General features: G+C 37.8%; 1 protein-coding gene across 3 annotated transcripts in view; it reads left to right on the forward strand.

Moving 5' to 3' along the window:
* The window catches only part of GRM8 (glutamate metabotropic receptor 8), a 797,799-nt gene that overhangs the window by 340,438 nt on the left and 431,378 nt on the right, over positions 1-25,983 (forward strand). For all 3 annotated transcript variants that reach the window (XM_050782557.1, XM_050782558.1, XM_050782559.1), the window contains exons 4-6: positions 1,774-1,909; positions 2,341-2,495; positions 3,648-3,785. In XM_050782557.1, coding sequence (XP_050638514.1) covers positions 1,774-1,909; positions 2,341-2,495; positions 3,648-3,785 — 429 coding nt within the window. The remainder of the gene's footprint in view (positions 1-1,773; positions 1,910-2,340; positions 2,496-3,647; positions 3,786-25,983) is intronic.

Here is a 25,983-nt window from a genome sequence, read left to right on the forward strand (position 1 = left end):
CTGGAGGATGAGGTGGGCAAATCACTGGAGCCTAGGGCTTTGAGGCTACAGTGAGCTATGATCTGGTCACTGCACTCCAGCCTGGGTGACAGAGTGACACCCCATATCTAAAAAAATAAAAATAAAAATTATCATATACTGGATGACTTAATCAATAGTAATTTATTTTTATAGTTCTGGAGGCTGAAGGTCTGAGATCAAGGTGCCAGCATGGTCAAGAGCTGATGAGGGCCCTCTTCCTGGTTCAGTGTCTTTTTGCTGTGTCCTCACATGGCAGATGGTGCAAGAAATATCTCTGGAGTCTTTCTTATAAGGACACTAATCTCATTCATAAGGACTCTACTTTCATGACCTAGTCACCTCCCAACAGTCCCATCTCCTAATACTTTCACACTGGGGATTAAGTTTTAACATATTAACATTCAGACTACAGAATTTGGCACGTCTAACAAAGCCATTCTCAAGCTGGACCTGGTCATTGTTTCCATCTTCAGACCCAGCCAGTCTCTACTATAGGCCATGATTGTGCTAGGTTTTTACATACTTTGGCCTCCACCAGACATGTTCCACTTTGTCCCCACATGGATGTATATTTTCTCTTTAAAATTCAGCTCTCTCAAGCACTTTAGTTACTCCTTCTTCTGTGTTCTGATTATATTGAATATCCTATGAATTATATACTTTATTATCTATTCCATGGTAACTTATTCAAATGCCTATTTCCCAGACTAGATGGTAACTCCTGGATTAGACTGTGCATTTCCAATGTTGAGCCCAGTGCATACAGTATAATGGCATCCAATAACAGTTGGATGACTGAGTGCATTGTCAATTGTTTGGAAGTAAAAATGCCTTTGCCTACTGAAGCAATGCTATAAATGGTGATTTAATTCTTAGCTGACTTAAAAAAATACTGTTTATACCATAATACAATTGAAACCTATTGCTAATATTGCTTTCTCATCTAGTTTCAGAATGTTATCGCTCTGTTTCACTGCAGTTGGGGGAACCTCTTTCTTCTCCTCCTACCCCAGCCCAGAGGCAGAGATCTTTTCTATACTTTTCTCTTTTGTCCCTCATTGCCTAAGAAAGACAGGCCAAAATAAGGGTTCTTTCTTTTTATTTACAGTGAAAATGAGATGGTATTTCTGCCATTTTCATAGTGGAGATGTATGTCAATCAAGAGTTGGCATCTTTGGGGTTTGCCTGTGTCTTATATAGTCTTGAAGAACACTTGTCTCATAAGACATTGTTACGCTGATGCGTGAAGATCTTGCTGCAGTTCTATTAGCTATACAATGAAATTAACTTTAAGAGAAGTCTACTAGTAAATAAAAGTAGCAAAAGGACCTTGCTACTTAATAAGGGTCTCAACTATAAGACATACTCATACTTTTATTAATTCCGTCACTTGTCCTTTGGCTTATGTTGCATAAATCAAAACAGCCCTTCCTCTTTCCACTTTTTGACTCTCATCACACGTCTTATACATCTTGGTTTTCTTAGATATATCCACAAAAATAATGTTTAAATTTTGGGAAAGAAACCCATGTCTGATTAATAATTATTGTCATTTATTTGGTGAATATATTATAATGCAAACAAACACAATTGCTCTTAATAGGTGAGAGTGACACATATTTTGAGAAATAATATTCATACAGAATTATGTGCTTTTATAAAGCAGCTAATTGAGTTTGCTAATTAAATAAATGCTCTTCCTGAATCACCCCCTCCCCCTGCCTTTTTTTTTTTTTTTTTTTTTTTAAATAGGTGGTGTTTGCATTGCTCAGTCACAGAAAATCCCACGTGAACCAAGACCTGGAGAATTTGAAAAAATTATCAAACGCCTGCTAGAAACACCTAATGCTCGAGCAGTGATTATGTTTGCCAATGAGGATGACATCAGGTGCTGATTACTTTTCTTCTGTATGTAGGGTCAGATCTGTGTCCCATATCCTCTTTCTAACATATTTCATGTTCAACATAAAAGCTTGTAATTCCCTTCCAATAACAGACTGCCTTCTGCTGCCTCATAGTTTGTAAATCTGAAATACCTACAGAGTAAAACTTGGGGACTGAATGAGATAAGACAAACAAGGGTGATAGACAGAATGATGTGAATGAGGTTAAGGATAAGGCTAATTAACATGTGTTGGAGTTAGTCTCTGCTATATTGCCTTTAGGAGATGATAAGATGTGGGCAGTTAGAATGATCATGTTAATTGTTAAACAGTGACCTACTGAGTATATACAACTTCCCAAAGCTGTTCTTGTAATATTCATAATTGTGGTATTTTTAATACATGTGGTATGCATTATTTATTTTTATTCCTATAGGAGGATATTGGAAGCAGCAAAAAAACTAAACCAAAGTGGGCATTTTCTCTGGATTGGCTCAGATAGTTGGGGATCCAAAATAGCACCTGTCTATCAGCAAGAGGAGATTGCAGAAGGGGCTGTGACAATTTTGCCCAAACGAACATCAATTGATGGTAAGAATGTACCATAAAGAATTTGTTTCATTGCAGTTGGATCTAAACTCAAAGGCAAAATTGGAGTATCATAATATGAGGAAATGCACTCATTACTGATGACTTGATATAAATTTTAGCTTCGGTGGCAGAATTGTCAAGACCAGTATTTAAACCAGCATGCACATGCATATATATATACACACACACACACATATGTATTATATATATACACACACATATTTATTATACTTGTATAGTGTGTGTGTGTATTTAGGAAAGAGTCCCCATTAGATTTTTTTTTAAGAAAAAGGCCATAGTCATTTACTTCCATTATGTTAGTAATTGCACTTTGAGTTTGAGTTTGCTTATTTCCATGGGCATTTATGGTAGTCATAGTATTGTTGGAGGGAAGATGCTTGATTTGTAGAAAATGAATATATGATGCTGGGCCTATCCTATGGGTAAATAAATGCAACAGGAAAGACTTGGAGCATCCTGAGAGGCAGTCTATCTTCTAAACATATTTTCCAATCAGTTTAACAGTAACTGAAATTCTCACTTTTAACATTATCCTTTGGAGTAAGACATTATTTCCAGGGGGTCTCCCTTCAATAAGTGGTTACTTGAGCAAACTGACACTTGAGTTCTCTTACCCATGACTCCATAAGATGACATTAACATGATTGCTTTATTGAATTAGCTGAAAACAGAACATATAGGAGAGAGAAACTTTGAAGTATGTGGAAACACAGGAAAGTCTGGAACATTGATCCCTGCTAGGAAAGAGGAAAGAATGAGGGAAGTTTAAGTTGGGTTCTGAGTATTCAGGATTCAGCATGAAGTCACTGGTTCCTGCCTCTGGGAGAAGTAGAGTAGGGGAGGGTATAAGAAGGACACTGATACCAGGCTTTCCTGTTGTACCTATTCATAGATCCAGGTGCTTGAGTAGTGGTGATGGTGTGGGGGGATTGTCCATTAACCCTCCTTGGCTTTTGCCATAAGAGAAGCCTTGTTTATGGGCTACTGGCTTTCTCTCATTTGTTATGTGTGTGTGTGTGTGTGTGTGTGTTTCTTTTCATGCAGTGATCACAATATAATGTCCATTCGAAAGTTCTGACAATATTTAATTTTGAAAGAATATTAAAATCTTACCTTTCTCCTTTGAAATAGGATTTGATCGATACTTTAGAAGCCGAACTCTTGCCAACAATCGAAGAAATGTGTGGTTTGCAGAATTTTGGGAGGAGAATTTTGGCTGCAAGTTAGGATCACATGGGAAAAGGAACAGTCATATAAAGAAATGCACAGGTAACCACTCAAATGTTTTCTGTGGTGCATTTGTTTCAGCATTACCTGATAAATGATGTTTATGGATAACAATGAGTGTATTTTCTATTTTTTTGTGTGTCTTCTTGTTATAGTGTCTCAGCAGGGCTGAGCATACACTGATCATTCAACAAACTTAAATTTATTGGTTCTTTCAATCGATCAGCAAGATTTTATTGAACATATACCATGCATATAGTACTGGGGTATCTGGAAAACATTTATTGTCTACTTTGGAAAATGTACTTTATTAGGTTTGCTGGAATATAGACAAATAAACAAGACATGGTATTGCTCTCCAAGAGTTCAAAATGTAATATGCATCATAATAAGTTGCTATAAGACAGTATTTTTCAACTATTTTAATCCTTGTCCCCTATAATACTATTATTTTCTTAAATCCTGCATAGTAGCTATCCCGAAACATGCATGATGTTTTGATGCCTTACTTTCCATAGCTTGTGCTTAAAAATAATAATGATATTGAATTAGTATTTTTGAACATATGATTAAAACTATATTTTCAGCTGATTGTGCACATAAGAAAAACTGCATTTTTTTTTTTTTTTTTTTTTTTTTTTTTTTTTTTTTGAGACGGAGTTTTGCTCTTTCGCCCAGGCTGGAGTGGAGTGCAGTGGCACAGTCTTGGCTCACTGCAACCTTCGCCTTCTGGTTTCAAGCGATTCTCCTGCCTCAGCCTCCTGACTAGCTGGGACTACAGGCGCGTGCCACTATGCTCGGCTAATTTTTGTATTTTTAGTAGAGATGGGGTTTCACCATATTGGCCAGGCTGGTCTCAAACTCCTGACCTTGTGATCCGCCCACCTCGGCCTCCCAAAGTGCTGGGATTACAGGCATGAGCCACTGTGCCTGGCCCAAAACCACATAATTTTAAAAGTTACCTAGAACTGAGTAGTAAATTTAGCAAGGTTACAGCTATGAGGTCAATATAAACATTCATTTTTAATACATATATTAGAAACTAGCACATAGAAAATGAAATTTAAAGAATATTTCTTACAGCAGAATCAAAAGCATGCAACATGCAAGCTCAGGAGTTTGAGACCAGCCTAGGCAACATGGTGAAAACCCGTCTCTACTAAAAATACAAAAAATTAGCCCGGCGTGGTGGCGGGCACCTGTAGTCCCAGCTGCTTGGGAGGCTGAGGCAGGAGAATTGCTTGAACCCGGGAGGTGGAGGTTGCAGTGAGCCGAGATCACGCCACTGCACTCCAGCCTGGGCGACAAAGTGAGACTGGGTCACGAAGGGCCAATTTTAACATAAGGGCCAATTTTAACAAAAATGCACAAATCCTTTACACTGAAAACTACACAACTTGAATGTGTGTTTCAGAAATGATTCATTCCTTCTTGTACCCCGCCACCCCCAGACTTTGATATGTCCTCCTTTCCCTCCTCTTCACTTTCTTTGGAAATAGCTGTTCAAATAAAAGATGTAATGTGCTAAAAGCTAGCACAGACATATAAACAGAGACAGAATAAGGAGGTGGAAATGGGTGCCACGCCGTGGAGGAATCTGATTTCAGGCTTCCGTGTGCCAGGCACTTTTCCAGGAGCTGGGTTGAGTGAAGAAAAGCAATATTTATGCGCATGGGGCTTACATTTGAGTGTGCGGAGACGGACACTCCATAATAAACATAAATGAACAGATGTGTTCAGATGCTGAGATGTGCTTAGAAGAAATACAACAGATTAACTGTGAAAGACTCACCTGGGTATTAGGAGGAGGAAGGTAATTAGATTGTGTGGTCCGAGTATGCTTTGCCAGAGGAGGTGACATTTGAGATAAGACCTGAATGACAAGAAGTGGTCAGCTGTGTAAAGATATGACAGGAGTGCATGACAAGCTCTAGCGCCGGAGTAAGGCTCTTTTGTTCAAAGTACAGGAAAAAAAAAAAATAGTTCAGGGAGGTTGGAGCCAGAGTGAATATTGTGAGAGGAAGTGTGATGACAGCCGAGGCTATGGTGATAGTCTGCAGCCAGGTCATGCACGGCCTTGAAGTTCTTTCTAGAAGTTCCAGAGTTAAGGAATTTGGGCTTTATTCTACCAGTAGGACACAATGTCTTGAGGCTCTTCATCTAGAGAATTGCTCAGATACTTGGTTCAAGAAGATTTGCCTGGCAGAAGTGTCAGGAGGATTGGGGTTCAGGGGAGAAAACGGGGGCAGGTCAGTGAGGTCTCATCCAGTATGCTGGGGACAGGCAGTCATGGTCTAAGAAGAGCTAACTAGGGGCCGGGCACGGTGGTGCACGCCTGTAATCCCAGCACTTTGGGAGGCCGAGGTGGGCGGATTGCCTGAGCTCAGGAGTTTGAGACCAGCCTAGGCAACATGGTGAAAACCCGTCTCTACTAAAAATACAAAAAATTAGCCCGGCGTGGTGGCAGGCACCTGTAGTCCCAGCTGCTTGGGAGGCTGAGGCAGGAGAATTGCTTGAACCCGGGAGGTGGAGGTTGCAGTGAGCCGAGATCGCACCACTGCACTCCAGCCTGGGCGACAAAGTGAGACTGGGTCACGAAAAAAAAAAAAAAAAAAAAAAAAAGAGCTAGGTAGGGATGTAACACAGAGGACAGACGCTCTGGTAGGTAGCGTTATATTTATAGTACACGCTGAGTGGTTGATGCTGGGGGCGAAGATCGTTAAGTCATGGAGGATGCTGATGTTAAACCTCTATCAGGGAGTTCTAGGAAACTGGTGATGTGATTAGTTAACAGAGGAAAAATAAAGTAAATAGAATGGTTAGGTGTTTGGGAATAAACTTGAATTTTGTTCTGAGATAGCCCCATGGAACTGGCCAGCAGGTGGCAGCATAAGGTCTGGGACCCCACAGAGAGTTCCTAAAATTTGAGATTAGGGAATCTTGGAGATTTCGAAGTTAAAGACAAAAGCAGAGATGCAATTGCCTTGGGAGACTGAGGAAAAATGAGGAGTGATGACTGAGAATTCAAGGGCAGGAACCAGGAAAGAACACAGAGAATGCTGGGCTTGGGGGAAGGAGATGATCCAGGAGTCAAGGTTGTCCCAGTCTCCAGGAGAAAGACGGTGCATGAGGATTCAGTGCTGCAGGGATCTGTGGCTGAGAGAGAAGGGTGTGCCTGGGTAACCAAATTGGAGGGGTTGAGAGAGAACAGAATAGAAGTGGAGGAAGGGATGCTGTTTCAAGAAGTTTTGAGGGAAAGAAAGTAGATATGGTGGGAGAGCTTGAGAATTGAGATTTCTTCAGGATAGGGCACATTTAAGCATGTTTTCAAAAAAAGAAAAGAGAAGGGATAACTAGTGAAAGAGATTAAATGCAGAGTAGGATCTTGATGGAAACTTTAAGGACAGGCATTAAAGACCAGTGTTACCTTTAAATCATGTGATTTGGTTGAGGGAAAAAAAAGGTACACACAAACATACATGTAATCAGAGAGGAGAGTTCTATGATGAAATGCTAAATTTGGATATACATAATTAGGGAAGTTCAGAAGATGTGTGTAAGTTAACATTGTAACATCCAAAGCTCTGTGGAGGAGATGAGTGTTTGACAACAAGAAGGATTTGGGAAAGACATCCAAGATGAGAGGAAAGGGGGAGTGAACAGGACAAAGGCATAGAGTAGGGCATGACGTGGAGGTACGTGAACACCAGTAAAGAGGTGCAGCTTCTTGGAGAGGATGATACATGTCAAGGGATAATGGAAAAGACAGAGTTTATAGAAGGGTTTGGAAGGAGAATTTAGACACTTACATGCTTTCCACTGAGATATATTTTACACTATGCTTGACTTTGAGTTCTGAATGTTATTGTTTGATTCTCTATAAATTCATTTCCTGTTATTTAGACTGTATTAGTGAAAATACCCCAGTTAAGGAAATGGATGAACTCATACACACACACACACACACACACACACACACACACACACACACACACAGTTAACCAGTCACATAACTTTTCAATAGGCTGTTTTCAGAACAACTAGTTTCTCTGAACTCATATTTTCTTTCTTTTTTTTTTTAAACTTGTAAGTGGGAGTTGAACAATGAGAACATATGGACACAGGGAGGGGAACATCACACACTGGGGCCTGTCAGGTTTGGGGCAAGGGGAGGGAGAGAATTAGGCCAAATACCTAATGCATTGGGGGCTTAAAACCTGGATGACAGGTTGATAGGTGCAGCAAACCACCATGACACATGTATACCTATGTAACAAACCTGCATGTTCTGCACGAGTATCCCAGAGCTTAAAGTACAATTAAAAATTTTTTTTTCTAAGTTCAGTCAAGGTATGTAGCTGTTCCTCTAGCATCTGTAGATGGTATATGACTAGACTTTTATTTCAGGCACAAATACTGAACTGGTTTGTGGTCGAATCCAGATTCTGTGGCATGTCTGCCTCCAATTCCTTTGATTTATTTGGGTGTTGCTAAAATTATAACAATTTGTCCAATTAGAACTATTTCTAGTGCAATGAAAATGGTGTTTACTCCAAGTGCTAGGGCAAATGTACCCCTAGGGAACTGGGTCAATAAACAGATTTTCATGCAAATTCCATTGTGGGTGATACCAAAATAACTTGTCTCTGGGTAGAAAACAAATAACACTAATTTAATTTTTTAAAAAAGCAACATATGACAATTTTCAGATGATGAGAGAAGGTATTTGTCCCCCAAATTGCCATTATGCCCAGTTTTCATCTCTGTTTTAGGGGAGCGGGGAAGATGATCTGGCATGTTAGTGATCAAATGGACTTGAAAAATTTACAGGATGTTCATGAGTAGAGGTGTCCAGCGTTTGCAAAGTGTTTTAAAATGTGGCCTTAAAAAGTTTACATTTTAACTACCTGCAATGAGTCAAAAAGTTAAGGCACTCTCTGAAAGTGAGATATCCATGAGCCCCTTTTTGTGCATTCAGAACATCATTGGTAGGTTATATGTGTTGAGTAAAATTTTACATTAGGTGACGGTAATCTGCGAATGTAATTATTTGCTTCCACTGGGGGCAATATTGGCAATGTATTTACATGGATGAGAGAGTGCTTCCCAGCAGGGACGGGCTTCTGTCTTACCAGTTTTCCAGAGACAGAACATCTTCAAGCAGTGAGGAGCATTTCTTCCTGAAATTTACTCAGTAGAAACAGTTTTCTGAGATAATTTTCCCCTCTAGAATCTCAGGAAAGCTTTCAAAAAGATGTGATATTACTGCTAACTTTTGATTTGCTGGCCAAATTCCAAGTGAGGTAATTCCTACCATCCACTTAGCTATTTATGTAGTTATTATTGCTTCTGAGAGCTGTTGAGTTCTGAAAGCTACTACTACTTAATCCTACTTAAAATTCCCTTTGTCTTTCTCGAGAAGAAAAAAGGACTCTTTTATACTTGTTATCAGTGGTGATGGGTGTTATTTTATAGACTTTTATCTGACCTCTCCCTCCCTCTCTTCCTCCCTCATTGTACTCTCAGGCTTAATGTCTTTCCACTCTCCAAAACCCAGACACCCACAGACTCTCTTGAGAATTGCGTCTTCATCCTCTCCCTGTCTTTACACATTTTTCACACACTTATTCCCCACTCAGGGCTCTGCCACAATTCCTCTCCCTTCATCACCTCATTTTTTCTCATTCTTATCTTTTCTCTGATCAGTCCCTTACTTGACCTTGTTTTGTCCAGCAATATTCTCATTGGCAGTAGGGAGTCTTTCTTCAGAGGTTTTGCTTTACTTTTTAGATGACTGTCGTTCTGATTTCTTGTATTATATAGTGAGGACTCGATAGTGAATATTGCAGATACGTGAGTATGTGGGTTAAGCTGCTAAACAATAGCCAGCTCCCTCTGGACTCAGGCCGGGTCTTTTCCTTCCTTTCTCCATCAAGAATTGTAAATAGCTGTGCCCTTATCAAAACAACATCCCTTGACTGACCCAGTAAGTACTTAAAACTTTCCTTTGTTTCATTCATCCATCCATTCATTCATTATTCATTTAGTTGTTTATACATTTCGAAGCCCACCATGTGCCAGGCACTGTGCTTCAGATAGAGAGACAAACGACAGACCTCCCTTGCTCTCAAGGAGCTCCTAAAGACATATACGCTGTCTTGTGGAATTTGAGGTGTTTTCTTTGTTAGGTTTTAATTCTCAGCCAGGAGGCTGGGGCACTGCTGCTTAGCCTGCATACAACTGACATTCAGATACTAAATAGTGGTGAGCATATGCTATGCAAAATGGCCTATTGATTCTTATTTATGATGATAGAAATAGCGGTAATGGAAAAAGCAATGCACAAATATGTTTCTTCCCATAAACAAGCAATCCTGTCAGTGAACCAAATAACAGGCTCAATAATTAGCTCCCTGAAAGACCTGTCAGTTTATTTTCTGGTGCTAGATTAACTAGATAACTTTTCAGGTATAACTACCTCTCAGCAGTCCTCTGTTTGTTTTGCGAAGTCATGAAAGGTATAAGCTCTCCTGTATTCACTCAGGACTCATAGAGACCATATGAAGGAAGTAGGTAGTCATCAAGGGGGATGAATTTATATAATTTGATTTGGTGATTCAGAGTGAAAGATAACCCAGGTAGGTTCCCCTGAATTAAAATGTGTTCTTCCACCCCCTTTTTCCCCTTGCCTAGAGTAAAACTCTGTCGGGGAGAATGCATTTACATTAGCACGAGGAGGTGGCCATCCATATGCTCTTGTTCTTCGCAAGTAAAATAGCAGAAATCCAAGGATGACTTATTTTTGCTGTTTCTGATATTTCATGTTGAATTTCAATAGATCCATCTGAGATGACAAAACAGGCATTGATTTCAGACATACTAGATTTCAGAATTTAGAGCTGGGATGTAAAATAAGAATCAATCTCTTGTTTTCTAGTGAAGAAACTAGAACCCAGAGAAGTAAAGTGAATTATTGACAAATCACAGTGTTAATCTTAGAGCTGCAGCCAGGATCCTGGTTTCTTTTATTTGGATTTGTCCTTGACATTTATATCCTCCATTTATTATTTACTTATATTAGACATTTTACCACATAGTTGAAAAATATCTTTCTGTTTTTGCTCTTTGTGATACTTTATGTATGATGCAATACATTTTGGAATTTTAATCACCAACTATAAAGTGAAGCAAAAATAACATATTGGTTATTACCTAATCCTTTATAAAGTAGTAAATTTTTAAATATTCTTCACATTGATTTTCAATGATATATGTAGTCTTTGTAGTGGGTCTTGAACAGCATAAACCTTTACATCCAGTTCCCTGGCCCCTTGCCTTGTATTAGAGTAGACCTATGACTACATTAAGCAAAAAGCAAAATAGGAGAAACTATCAACTAGAAGTTTCTATACCTGTAAGTCCAATGACATTGAATTATAGCAGTTCACGTTGCTAAATTACAGTTAGTTTACTCATTTGTTCATTCTCTTAAAGAAAAAATACACATCGATTTTAAACTATTTTAAAGCAATATGGGAAGTACTATGTCTAACAACATTTCTAGAACATTAGTGTGCACACAAATCACTTGAGCACCTTGTTAACATGCAGATTTTGATTTTGTAGCTCTGGAGGTAGACATTCTGCATTTCTGACCAGTTCCCAGGTGACATGGATCCTGGTGAGCTCTAGGGTATACTTTGAGTAATAGAGAATATTAGAGTTAGTTTATAATGATAACCATAGCACCTGAAGCTAAATTAGCAAAATAAACATTCATCTGTGCTAAAGGTTACTGATAAACTCAAGGTGTCTTACAGAAGGTAGTCTAAATAAGACTTGACCTATACATTGTCAATACAAAAAACATGCAATCAGTAGCCTGCTTTATATACTTACTCTACTGATGTATTCAAATCAGTAAAGTATAATGACGGAGTAATATGTATATGTGTGTGTGCGCGTGTTTTTCTCATTAGTAAATTTGAAAGTGGGACGCTTAATTACTAAATTACTAAATTTAAAGAAATGTACACAGATGCACCTGTATCTTCAAAATCTGCAAAGCAGATTGTAAAGTTTGCTATGCCAGAAACAAAAAATATTCTGAAAACTTAAAACACTGTACTGTCAATCATAAATATACATAGAGTGGAGGAGTTGAAGAGGTCCTTAGAGATTATTTAGCTCAGTTTCCTCACTTTGCAGAAAGGGAAATTGAGGCTCATCTGGTCAAGTTAGTTGTCTAAAGCCCTGTAGCTACCTAACGATGATAGGACTGCAGTCTGATTTGATACTTGCTTCTTTCCTTCATCCTTTCCTGCTCTGACAACCTTTCCCAAAGTGGGGCTGAGTTGCACTGACCCATTCTACTATTTTTCCTGGTATGTGGGCCCGTATGTTTTTTCGATGGCCATCTAAGCTTATGTATTCCCTCTTTGTGAAGCGCCTGACTTCTAGGGGGTCAGATTGATGCATTTGGTCTGAGAAACTAACATTTTTAGAAGTGAAGCAATTCTAGTTAAAATTTCAAGAGTACATAAATGCTCACATTTTTTCAGACAATAATTTAAAACAGAAAAATGCTCATCCTACAGAGAGAAAAAAATGAATTCAGGAGTCTAGGAAATCCTTTCTGCAAAACCCACAACAGAAGCTGGCATTAGCTTGATCGATTGAAAGATGAACGTATCTGAATAAACACAATCTCTGGAATATTACACTGAAGAACGCAGAAATGGAAAAGAGAATATAGGCAAACAGGTGACAGTTCAGCATTTTTGATCGCCAATTATTTGAAAAACTATGGTAAGGCTTGGGCCAGAGAGGATGATAAAGTTTAGAAAAATACAGAAATATTAGGAGAAATTGTCTTCCTTTAAATGGTTATTACACTTCAGTTGAGGGAACCAATTCGTTAAAACCAAACAAAATTTTAAAAAGGAACAATGTATAGATGATTCAATATTAGGAAAACTTGATTTTTCCTCTTTTCCCAAAATGATACAAAGCAGATAAATACAGGAGACTATTTATATTTCAGAAATAATATTTATTCTCTGTTTTATCTTGGGATTCCTCTTAACTCAGGGGATTTGAGAGAGTCTCATAGATACGATTTGTTGAAATACGAGAGAATTACCACAAACTCTTAAGAACATAGCTAAAGAAAAGAACTAACTAGCTGAACAAAGGATCGGATACAGTAGGGCAAAGGAGACATAAAGTGTGATTAGAGCTTACTAAGGCTAATTGAGAAAACCTACTGAAGAGTCTTGATTATTTTTTGATTACTTATGACATTTGTTAAACTCTATATTGTGCTAAACATCTGCCCTCAAGGAGCTTATATTTAGTGGGGAAGATAATAATCAGACAATAGTTTGTAAGTTGCTAGTAAGCAGGGTCTGTATCTTCAGGACTTAGCATATGCTTAGCATTATATGTCTGTTAAGTTAATTAATTGGTCTATATCGTATGGCCAAATAGTCCTCCTGTTATTTATTAAAGCGATGTAGATACGATGCATGGTGCCTAGCTTGCATGCATTTGATAAATATTTTAATTGTTGGGATAATATTTTTTAATAAAAGAAAAAGCTCAGCATAGTTATACAAGGGCTTTTATTGTAATTTAAGAAGAAAAAGAACTATTCTGATAGTTTGTCTTTAAATTCCTGACTGCGATGCTAATTTAGATGGGAATATGATTCCAGAAACACATATAGGCCTGTGTCCTATAAAATCAGTCAAATTTTAATTGTAATATGTGTTTACCTGAATAATTGGAGTATTTGGTTACCTGAATATTTAATTGGAATATTTGGTTACCTCATTATAAATGCCATGGCTCCGTAGTGTTTTGTTTTTCTAAAAAAAAATTACATTTTTACTATTTGAGGGGAAAGTACTTTATTTCCATACTACCTCTAATGAGGTAACAGAATAATGAAAAGATAACTTGGAGTACATAATGGAAAATGTCATTTAAAAAGGTTTCATTTATACAATTTTAAAAATGTAGAAAGTTATACGAATGTTGAAACTGTATTTATTTATATAATTCAAGCATTTTCTAAAAAATTATTAGTTTATTGGGGTTTTTTACCCTGCAAGAACATAAGCAAGTGATTTTGTTTCATTCACAGCTGCATCTCGGTGCCTCGGGTGGCATCTGACACAAATAGACTTCCTTAAAATATTTGTGGAATAAATGAAAGAATTAAATTCGGCTTATTTTCTGCTCTTTGTCAAGCACTATCTATTAGATGTCAAGGACATGTTGGTGAGCAAAACGAAAATGGTTCTTGTCCTCATGGGGCTTACAGTCTAATTGGGAAGGTGAATAATTTAGCCCAGTTCCTGCAATGCAATGTGTTATGTTAAGTGAATAGCCTGCATATAGCAGGGAGAACTGATGTAGCCTAAGGGAGAAGATTGATGTCATTGAAGTTGAGACTAAAATATGAGCAGAATTAAAATAAAATAAAAACAGGTGATCAGTAGTATTATTATTTTAACCAGGGGGAGGCACAAAGATCAGGGGGCAAGAGAAGGGATGGCAGTTGTAGAGACTAGGAGAGGGGGATAGTAAGAGAGTAAGGATAGAAACCCAGGCAAGGGACAGATCATATAAGACTTTATATGCCTCAAGTGGCAGTTGAAAAATGTTTTGAAAGTCAACGAATGGGCACCAGAAGGTTTTGAGCAGAATAATAGAATCACCATCTGAGAAAGATTATTCTGGCTGTAATATGGATAATGTATTGGTGAGGCATAACACTGGAGGAAGGGAGACCCATGAGATATTACAGTAATTCTCCAGAAATGATAGTGGCCTAGCCTATGATGGTTGCACTGTACTAGGAATGGACAGAAGTAGATGGATATATTAATAAAAAGACATTTTAGGGATATATGTAGGGCTTGGCAATTAATTGGATTTTTAAAGAGAGAACAAATCATGGTTGATGCCTTGATTCTTGGAATGGGAAATTTGGTCATTGATTGAAAGAGCATTCCTGATATAATGAATGATTGGGGAAGGGAGGAAGGAGGATGATGAATTTTGTGGGATACACTGAGTTTAAGGAGCCTATGAAATATATAGCTGCAGATGTCTGGGAAGGGGTTAGTTGGTTATGTGAGTCTGAAGCTAAGAATACAAGGTCTTGCTGAGACAGAATTGGGGGCTCACTAGTATGTTAATGGGACTTGGCAAGACAGACCCAGAAGGTATGTGGAGTGGAAACTGCAGAGGGCCTGAGATAGAGCCTTGAGGACTCAGAAATGTGTTGAAGGAGAGGACCCTGGCATTCCAGTTTCTCTAGAAATTGTTTCCCTGTCCATAAGTGGAGCCCCTCTGGCCATATCTCTCTTCTACAACCCTGATCCTCTCGCCGGGGTCTCTTCAGCCACAACTGATTAATTTAACACTGAGCTCTTCACCAAAGCTAAATTAACAGAGTCCTTCCAGGTAATGTCTAAAATGGGAATGAAAGGAGGAGGATCATTCTCTCTCAGGGGGTGGGTGGCAGTAGTTTGAGGCTGTGAGATATGAGGCTGGAAAGTTTCCACCACAAGGGGGAAGGTGACCTGGAGGAATAATATTGACTTGTGCAACAGAATAAAAGTGACAGATGGAAATAATTCTGATGGTGATGAGGACCTTAACCAGGTTCTTCTTGTAGGTATGTGAGATAGTTCAAGGTTCTCCTAATTATGCTTTCCCGTTTTTAGCTAGCAACCTACAGGCCAGACTAATACATTATAACAACACTTGCCGCATAGAGTGGTTGGGATGTTAAAGGAAATAATATGCATAAAGATTATTGCCTGCTACATAGGGAATATAATAGATACTGTTGCTTACTGATTTAACAACTTCCTTTTCTTTGAAGCCAGCACTATCTAATAGAACTTTCTGAGGTGAAGAAGATTTTTCCATATCTGCATTGTTCAATAGAGTAGCCATTAGTGACATGTGGCCATTGGTCACTTGATGGAATACGGCTAGTGCAAACTGAAAAAAATCAAATTTCAAATTGTATTTAACTTTAATTACTTTGCATTTAAATGTAAATGCAACCTTAATTTCTTTACCTTTAAATGTGGCTAATGACTATCATATTGGACAGCAGAAGTCTAGGGTGATAGACCTATAGAACAACAATTTTTAAAGCTATTTTGGATTGGATTGTCTATCATTTTCAACTGCAAGCATCCTAACTAATACAATGTATTATAAATAAATGGAAATTATTTATTTAACATGGCATGAACATCCCTCATTTTAAGATGATATTAAAGAATTAAATTTTTGTTTTTATATAAAAATTCTGAATTAAGTCAAGAGGTGAATATTTGCAATACACACAAATTATTTATATTAAACTAATATATCACAGATTTCCTAAATACTGACTTCCCAGTCAGTGAATACAAAATGTGATTTCATTTATTAAAATTAAAATGATATACAGCTTTTCAACAATATGTCATTCAGATATATTTCTACGTAAGTTGCAGAATTATAAAACACACATATTAGAGAGTGTCCCTAACTTTATCAAAATAATTCTCCTTTGGGTTCCTTTTACAACATGCCCTCTAGTCTACCGAAATATTATTTTACAGATGGTGGGGTTGTGCTACTTGCCACCTAGATAGACAGTAATAGAGCTAAGCATTTTTCTTTGCAGTAAGTGAAAATCTGTTCAAAGTGCTGGCAGGTTTATCAACTGGACCATAAGACCCAAGAGGAACTAAATGTTTCTGTTATGCTTTCTGTGTCTAATAATTCCCAGCCTTGTTAGTAGACACTCAAACACTGCTCCCTAGCTGTGGAATCTTGGGTAGGTAACTTAATCTCTGAGAAATATTGATAAATGCTAATTTTCCATGTTTTTAGATTTTGGTGGTGAGAGTGGTGGTTGCTACCTTTATGCCTGTCTTTCACAAAGGTCACTCAAATTGCTCTGGTTTCTTTTTTTGTTACCAACATGCTCTATAGCTAAACTATTGAGCTTAAATGTCAAACTTGCATTATGTTTAGAAATGGGTACTTATCGGTTTATGCACGTTTCCCTTACACCCCAACGGTGGGCTGACGTAGGATGTGGTAGAGGAGTTAGTATTCTGACAAGTAGGTGATGTCATTCTACCCATGTATCACTTTCCATTAAACCTCTGACCCATATATAACCTTTAGCTGCAGATTTGTTTGCTTACATCACTGTAATCAAATGGTTAGAATTATAGATTTTCATTTGGGAAAATGATTATTATTTTTCATTAAGGACATTATTGCTGGTTTGAATTATCCTTTTGTTTGTGGTTCAGGAACAACAAAGCTTTCCCTAGCGCTTCTGTGGGAGGTGGAAAGATGCTGTATACCTGCCTCCTACCCAGATCTCTTTCAGAAAGAAAATAGGCAGTGCTACTTAAGCTGTTGGATGGGAGCAATATTCAGTTCTTTGCCAAGAGAGATCCTAGACTCCAGATATGCCAATTCAGCAAACCACAGGGAGATTACCTAAAACTGAAAAAGGGCTCAGGAATCCATCAGAATATGAGATAATTTAAAGAAAATTTAAATCCTGCTGGCCAACAGAGAACCAGAGAACATTAGAGAAGGAAGGAAACTTAGAGGTCATCGTGTCCAATATTTTACCGAGCGTCACCTCTCAGGCTGATGTAAAAGGAGGACAGGGAGTACATAGAAACATTTTGGTTTTTCTGATTCAGTAGTACTCTTAAAGGCCTTTATTGGTGGTGCAAAATGAGGCTTTCTCATTGACTCTAAATAGGCTTATTAGCAGCATGCAGAGGGATTTCCACTGTGATCTTTTCTTTGTCCCTAGTCAGAGTGAAGGCATAGGTCTGAAGCAGGCTGATAGCTTTGGAAGTGAAAAGTACCGGCAGACTGAGGGCACAGAACGGGCTGGCTGCCAGTGTTGGGATCAGCACCCTGAGGAGTGTCATTTGTCAGAGTCACTTTTATGAAACAGAAGCCCTCTTTTGTGTATTTGTACTTGTGAAAGGGAGCAGCAGTGTAGCTGATCCAAAGTAGCAGAAAAACCACATAATTCATATTGACTTAGGATGCTCACCTACCCCCTCTTTTGCAGGAGTGTTAGTTGACATGTCAATACATGGCCAGCTTCCTTGGATTCTGGCATGATGCTTTCCATAGGGATTTCATTAATTGGTGCGAAAGTTTCAGTAAAGTCCAGGGAACTGTTAGCTTTTTGTTCTCTGCCTAATGACAGAAAATGTCCCTGTTACTGATTTCTTTGTGGGACCAGTCTACATCATTCCTAAGACTGACACAAAGCCCCGCTTGCACGTGTGGGATGAACGGCATGACTCACAGGTTCCCCTGGAGGACTGCAGGTTTGATTAAATGTTTAAATGACCTTTAGGACAGATGATTATGAGGATGGGCAAACAATTTGTTCTTTCAATTCTTAATAACTTCAGTGTGTATTTGAGGGGGAGGTAGATGTAGACAGAGTTGAGAAGAGTGTGAACAAGAGACTTGGGTAATCACTGGAGATGAGGGTGATGATGATGGTAATTGGATATAAATAAGCAGAGAGTAAGATTTGTCAAAAAGGGGCAAACTCGTCGCCATTATCACCATCTCCCGCCTTTCACTTCAAACACAGACACTCACAGCATGTTCTGTTTCTGGTAACTTCCTAATCACACAGGAGCTCCAAGATTTCTCAAAGACCACAACCCTATGGACAAAAATCTTTTTTCCTTGACTGCCCTCTGGACAGCTCAGTAGTATCTTTAACATGGCAAATATAAAGATAGTAGATTCACTACAAGGACACCTCCAGAAAAATACTGCCTGCATTTGTAAACCATACACAGTATTATTCTTCAATTTGTCTTTATGGAAGCTATCAGTTAGCTACAGGTTTCCCTTCCTATGTCTGATGTACCTATCTCTAGTTGATTCTTTCTCTCTAACTCTAGTTCTTGAAACATTCTCTGCTGGTTTGATTTTCAGGTACATTCATTCTCTTTTCAGATTCCAGAATGAAAACTTCCTTTTTGAGACACCCAGATAGACTACCTCTTCCTTAGTCCACCTGGCCCTTATCCATGTCCCTTGAATGAGTTCTCTTTGTCTGGACACATTTCCGAAGTAATGCTTCTCTGCACTTCCAAATTGCAGCCCTTCCTTCTTTCAGCCTTTTGCTGTGTTCTATTCCATTATTTCATTGCCGCTCAGAATAAGCACTAGATAGACATCTAAGGTTCAACTTTACATTTTTATATATTTTATTAGATCAAAAACTGGTCACATATAAACTATAGTACTTGGGAATTGAGGGTATTACTTTCTTGAGTATTACTCAAGAAAGCATTACTTTCTTGAGAAGATATTACTCAAAATATATATACATTTTGAATAATGAAATTTTGACAGTATAAGATGAATTAGCAATGATATTTTTCAGAAAACACGTATGCAGTAACTTCATTTATATGACTATGTTATTAATCTGTAGGCATTAATGGATTTATGTAGCCTGTTCAGAAATTAATGAAGCCTGTTTATTCTATGGATTTTCTTATCAGCTCCTTCCCTCTTCTTTTGTCTTCTTGGCATCACTGTTGACATCGCTGATGGGAATCCCACTGCTGCAGCCATGCAAGTGTTTTTGGTGTTTATTATTCACTTAGGCACCTTTGTGCACTGGATCTCTGATCAAATTATTTTGAAATTTTAATATGAAATACATAAGAGAAAAAATTGAAAATGTGTAGAAGCAGGCAAGCTTTCCTTTGTAAAAAAAAAAAGTGTAATTAAATAGAGTAAGAGGTGTGAAATATGTCAGGAATTTTGCTAACATAAAATTTCATCATTTGTCTAGTTGTGTAGTTAATGGATTCATCTTAAGTATACAGCAATTCCTGGAAATAATGTGGGGAAGCTTAGATTTACTTTTGAGTGCATATTAGTATGTAAAATGACCCCTATCTTCAATATCTCTATGTTGTAACACCTGCTTTGTTTTTACAATAGAGGCCCTCGTTTGGAACAAAGCCACTTAAGTTAAGCTGAACATCATTGTACTTGAACAGTTACCTGGGTTATCTGTGGTTATATAAAATGTGATGAAAATTACACCACCATAATCACCCCAGGCTACTTATAAGGCACCTTCACAGAAATGATACTGTGCCAAGTGCCACAAAGAATATCAGAATGCAGCCCCTTCCTAAGGCGCTTATGTTTGCAAGGGGAAAAAAACTGGCCTTTGGATTCGGATAAGAAACTTTATTGTGATTACAAATTGGATTTCCTGTTTTTATTTCAGGAAAGCTATATTTGAAGGTAGAAGATAGCTAGAATTGCCCAAACTCTCACCCCCTGAGGGTTTGAAGCCATTCTTGAACGAGTAAATGTATTCAAAAATTTAAAATTAAATCAGATTTGTTATATGGAATCATTTAAACCTAATTTCTAAATTAAAGGCATTTTAAGTTCACTTTCTGTTCCTTAGGCATCAACATCTCTTGCTACGAAAAACAAGAATAGATTCCAGTGCTGGAGTGAAGAGCCACGACTTTTCTTCCTGCGCTCTGTTTCCCAGGCCTATCAAAGACATTTAAGTACTGAGTTAGTTTTGGCTAGAGAACTCCTCTGACTACTTTAGGGGCACAGATGATAGGGAAGAAAAGGGTAGACTGTGGGGTTAGTACTGGATTGATTTCTGTACCCCTCTTTGATGTTGATAGCTGCTTCCTGTTAGGAACTTCTGGTTGGAAGCATACTTCTTACCTGAAGAAAGTTGTGGGTTTATACAGTTCTACCTTGGCTTATTTACTAAGGCTCCTAAACCATATAGCACATCACTATGAATACGTTCAGGGTCGGGCAATGGATCCTACCCAGATCCCTGTAAAGCCAGAGTGGTTCTGCAACCATCATTCATGAATAAGGACCAAGACTGAGTTGCTCTGGTTGAAGAAGCTGTTGGATGATATGGGGTTTGTGCCACAGTGTGATGAATTCATTTTCCATGATGTGCTGGGCTCACTCTCAGCAAGCCCAGCTGAAAGCTGAGTCTGCTTTGGATGCAGAGGTATGTAGTCAGTGGCTATGCACAGGATAGGACAGGACTTTGGGATGTACAGAAGGATATACTATTCTTACAAATACTTCCTTCACCTGTTTGCTGATGAGCAAGACTCCAGGAATAGGATACAAGGCCCCTAACTTGTCTTAACTCTGTGATTAGGTCAGATCTCCCTACTGTATGCCCGTAGTGCACCATGCTCATTTTAGCTTTTATTACAGTTACAGTTGTACATTTATTTGTGAGGTTGTTTGATGGATATTTATCTCTTATTAAATCATAAGCTCCATGAAGATAAGGAGCATAGCTTTTTGCTTACCTTTGTGGCCACTGTACCTGCCACATAGAGGGCACTGGATAATCCTTTGTTAAATGAATAACTAAACCTAAAAATCACTTCAAGGTAGGTGATGCAGTCATTAAGTTCACACTACAGTGAAAGACAGTTCTTTCCAATAGGACATTATATGTTTTTCCTACTATCACTTCTATTTGCTAAATTGACTTTGAGGTTGAGAAATTGGGCTATGACTCAGTATGTGCATAAAATCTTCAATAAATACTGTGTTCATTTTTTTTTAAAGCAAGGATAAGGATGAAAAAAAAAGATGAAAGAATTTATTTAAGCTATGGATATCCAGTTGTTGGTTGAAAAAAATATGTGGCTGTTTGCATTTTGTTTAGCGATGGAACTCCCATATAAACATTTCTATCTTTGACAAAGGTTTATGCAATTGATCTGCCTGCTCATTCCCCCCCCGACTTGATTTCCTTTATTTAATTCACAGGTGAATGACAGTTAGTTCTCGGTTGTAGAAAATGCTCTCATGCCTTCATCTTTTAAGGAAATGTTCCTATAGCTCAGTCACCACTTTGAATATAGTTTTTTGCTTTGTTTTTAACTTATGGCATCAGCAAATGATTTACACCATAGTGTTAAACAGTGCTCATGAGGATGCTGATTTTAGCAGAATCCTGGGGAACTAACAGAAAAAAATCACAGCTAATTTTAGTATTTGTAGGGCCTTATGACAGATATATCTGAATACTATTATTCACCCTTGATAACTTCTTCCTAAATTATCTGTATTGTCTCCTGTCTAATTTTATTTCTTTCATTGAATACACGTATTTTATATATTTGATATTTTAGAAAATGTGCTTGAAAAAAATATCTGTCTTCCCATTTCTCCATTGATTACCAATTTATCTAATCTACGTATCTATCATCCATCTCTAAACCTAATTTTTGGATACATATACAACCAATAGATGTGGGACATATCAACAATACAATTGCATGATAGTCTTAGTTAAAAAGCTTAGTCTGTCTCTGTGAATTTGATTCTTCTGCTTTGCATGATTCTGGCGGAGTCCTTTCATCTGGTGCTAGTTTTTGAACACATCTTAGGCTGCTTCCAAACCATCTGAAATGCAGTCTCATGAGAACATAGGTCTACAATCTAAAAAAATATACTTTGATTATTCCTGATACATAAAACAATAGCTATTTTTATAGCATTAGAAGGAATATTAGAGATTATTTATCTTATATCCCATTTTTACAGATTGAAAAGCTGGAATCAATTGGAGTAAGTAACTTACAAAAGGGACAAAGAAAAGAACCAGGATGAGAAATTCCGTATGTCTTCTTATTATGCAATTCAATCCTGTGAATTGTTGATTATTTGCTTTACTACTCTGACTGACTTATGCATGGCGTTTTATTTGTCTTTCTTGCATCAAAATAAAAGAAGGCCTATTTCTTCTTCTTCTACCAGTTGCATAAAGTTAAAACGAGGCTGAACATTCTCTTGTAGATTCAGGGTGTTTACCTAGCCCAGGAAAATCAGGCCTAAGCAGATGAAGGAGACTTGGAATGATTTATCTAAACACCTAAATTAGTTACATCATTATTTATCTGCGAAGCTTCTCGAGTTTTGTTGTCATACTCTGGATGGAGGCCAATCAGAAATGACCCTTAAGTTCTGACTGTCTAGCCAGTCTCCCCTTGATCAAGGAGAACATTCGGGCATGAACTGTAGTTTTCATTGTCCTCTGAGCGACTCATATTAGAAATAGCTACCTGAGGCCAGCCTTTAGTTCTATTTTGATCAAACTGTCTTATAGACACAGCCTTTAGTGTTCTCTGTGACCTTTCAAACTGCCCCAGGGTAAAGGCGAATTACAAATACTATTAAGGTTGATGAGTAATAAACTCAGTAATGAGGATACTATTTCACATTCTTAGGGATAGATGCTTTTTCTCTGTGGGATGCCTGAGTAGGAAATTTTGATGGCTCCAAATGTGGCCACAATAAACATCAGGAGGCTCTCCTATTGTAGAGATTTCCCTGAAATTGAACTCTGGAGGATGAAACATTTGGTGTAGATACTTGACCTTCTAAGAATAAAACTTTATGTATATATGTATTTATTTTTCTAATAGCAGCAATTAGTCTAGAATCTAATGCCTTGTCAGTGAACATAACAATTTTTGTAAATGTTGTCCTCTTAGCTTTTAAGTTTTTGTTTTGTTTTGTTTTGTTTTAGTGATGAGTCAAATTATACTCAGATTTTTATAGGTTATCCCTAGTATTCTTGTTATTGAAGATATTCAAATGTTAATATATTGTAATAAGGAGAAACTCAAAAAGAGAGGAATGATCTCTTCCTTACCCCCTTAGTGATACATATAAATAGAATATTTGTTCATGTTTTATTTTGCCTTTTATTTTTAAATCAAGGAGATTGAATTAGAGACAGGACAAAATAAGCAAAAACCTGAAGCTATAAATTTCTAGGTCAATCCAAATACATAAAGCATTAAAAAATGTCAGATGTGAAGCTAGATGCAAACTGACAGGGGGGAAAAAAAACCTGTTTGTGTACGTAAAGCCCCAAACCAAAAGCAAAATTAAAATTTGTGCTGACCCTTCTCCCTTGGGGCTGCAGATGTCACTGCTGTCCAGGGCACCGTCTGTTACCGAGTGGAAGGAAGAGGAATGGCATCCAAGTCACTAGTGTAAGATAAAATTGTCTGCCTGCCAGGTCCTGAAGATGTCCTGCCATATTTTTTAAGGCCAGGGGATGTAGGGTAGAGGTGAGCAACAAAGGTGACCATTAACACTCATTGATTCTTGTCTTTTATGACTCATTCTTTTATTATTATATGTTTTGTAAGAGGTTTTATATTTATACATATATAATTTTTATTTAATCAGTAACAGCAGTAGTTACAATTTATTTAGCATTTATTGGACAAGATATTTTATGCACATTTTCTCATTCAATGTCCAGGACTATTATTCAAACTGAGTATTATTCTTATATTAAAGATAAGGAAATAACTTCTAACTAAGCAAAGTTGCTCAAAATGACACATAGAGTGAGGTCTGTGGCTGTTCTCTTACTCCAAATGTGGGGTATCTCAGAAATTTCCACCCTCCAGAAGGCTGCAGTGTAGCTCAGACTGTGCAAATTGTTCTTCCATTTGCCATGCACCCATGCACTCAACACTATTCCATGTCTTCCCTGTGCTCTGGGAAGCTGACCCTTGTCACTTTCATGACTGGGACTCTGCTCTCCGTGTTTATCTTGAGTCAGGCCTATGGAAGGCTCTCACAGGATATTGGAGGGCAGGAAGAGAAAGACGTCAGGATATTTCTTCTTCACGTCCTACTTCGGCCCTGTGCGCTGGCAGTGACCATGTCCTTTCAGGATATAACTGCCTTCACCCTGCTCTCCTCTGTACCTCTCCTGATGCAGGGCTCCTAAGGAAACACTGTTCCTTTTCCTTGACTATTCATCCTTAGGGATAGTATTATATTCTCACCTTTGGGTGCCCTGCCATCTTGTTTGCTCCTTAAGTCTGTCTACAATTTATGCAAATAACTCCTTTATTAAAATCTCTTCATTTGAACACTCTGGGATGAATTATGTATTTTTTTCTGGGACCTTGACTAATACAGAGGCTGATACTACACCCATATGAAAATATATCAAAGATAATTTGCAAAGCATGTTTGAAAGCTCTACATTAGGATCACTAGCATGCCAAAAGGCACAGATAAGAAAATACAGGGCATAGCAAAATATTGTTTCTTCCTAGTAGAGAACCTGCCTCAGGGAGAGACTAGGCTGGTGAGAAGGGGGAAAGACTTTAAGAGTCTTATAGACCAGGCACTAGAGAATTGTGATAGGTTTTTGAACCTGTGATAAAAGCTGTGTTTGGGGAAGATTTTTCTAGCAACTATTTGTAGAACAGTGGAATTAGGAAAAAAGGGTGACAGTAAAGAGAACAGTTAAAAGGCTTTTAAAATAAGCCAGTGTAAAGTGGTTGGAGGCAGGTTCACAAAGTGGCAACAAGTATGAAAAATAAGGAGTGAAATAGTGAAAGAAACATTATTACTATTGGAATTTGCATTATTGCCCATGTGATGCATTTGCTTTAAATTGGTGTAAGCTCTTCACATGCAGAGGGCCCATATGCCTTGATGTAACATTAGATCAAGTGGCAGAAGCTAAATTTGGAATTAAGGCAATATTTGGTTGTAGAGAACATCATTCTCGTTTCTAGCTCTTGGACTTTATGTGGAAGCACTTTAAGTCCTAAGAGGCTAATTTTAGTTCAATCTATTTAGTTAACAATATTTTAGATCCTTAATTTTTAGTTTCCAGCTGATCAGACTCCTCAGCTTGAAATCCAAGGGCATTATAGACTTCAAGCAAATTGCATGTGCATTAAGACTATTGAACTTGGGACGAGTAATCCTATAAAAGCGAAATCATTGCTGAAGCATTTTCATAATCACGTATTCCTCCTGCATGTTTATTTGAAAATGTTCTCTTTTGGTGTGGAGGCAAATGAGCTGATGTTTATTGAGCTCCATCCACCAATTTATTTATTCATCTAATAAACATTTTAATGAGTGGGTATGAGGCACGTGTATGTTTTACCCAGGAGACTTATTTAACAGTCATTCAACCATTTGGTCATTAATTGTGAAAAGGTCACAGGCTTTGGCATGAGGCAGGCCTGGGTTTGAAAGAGATCTTCGCCACTTCCTGGAAGGCTTGTCTTAAGGCAAATTATTTTTTAGACACCTTTTCAGTTTTTCTGAAGGAAAACGTGTTTGT

Source organism: Macaca thibetana, chromosome 3 (assembly GCF_024542745.1).
Source record: "Macaca thibetana thibetana isolate TM-01 chromosome 3, ASM2454274v1, whole genome shotgun sequence".
NCBI classification, from domain to species: Eukaryota; Metazoa; Chordata; class Mammalia; order Primates; family Cercopithecidae; genus Macaca; species Macaca thibetana.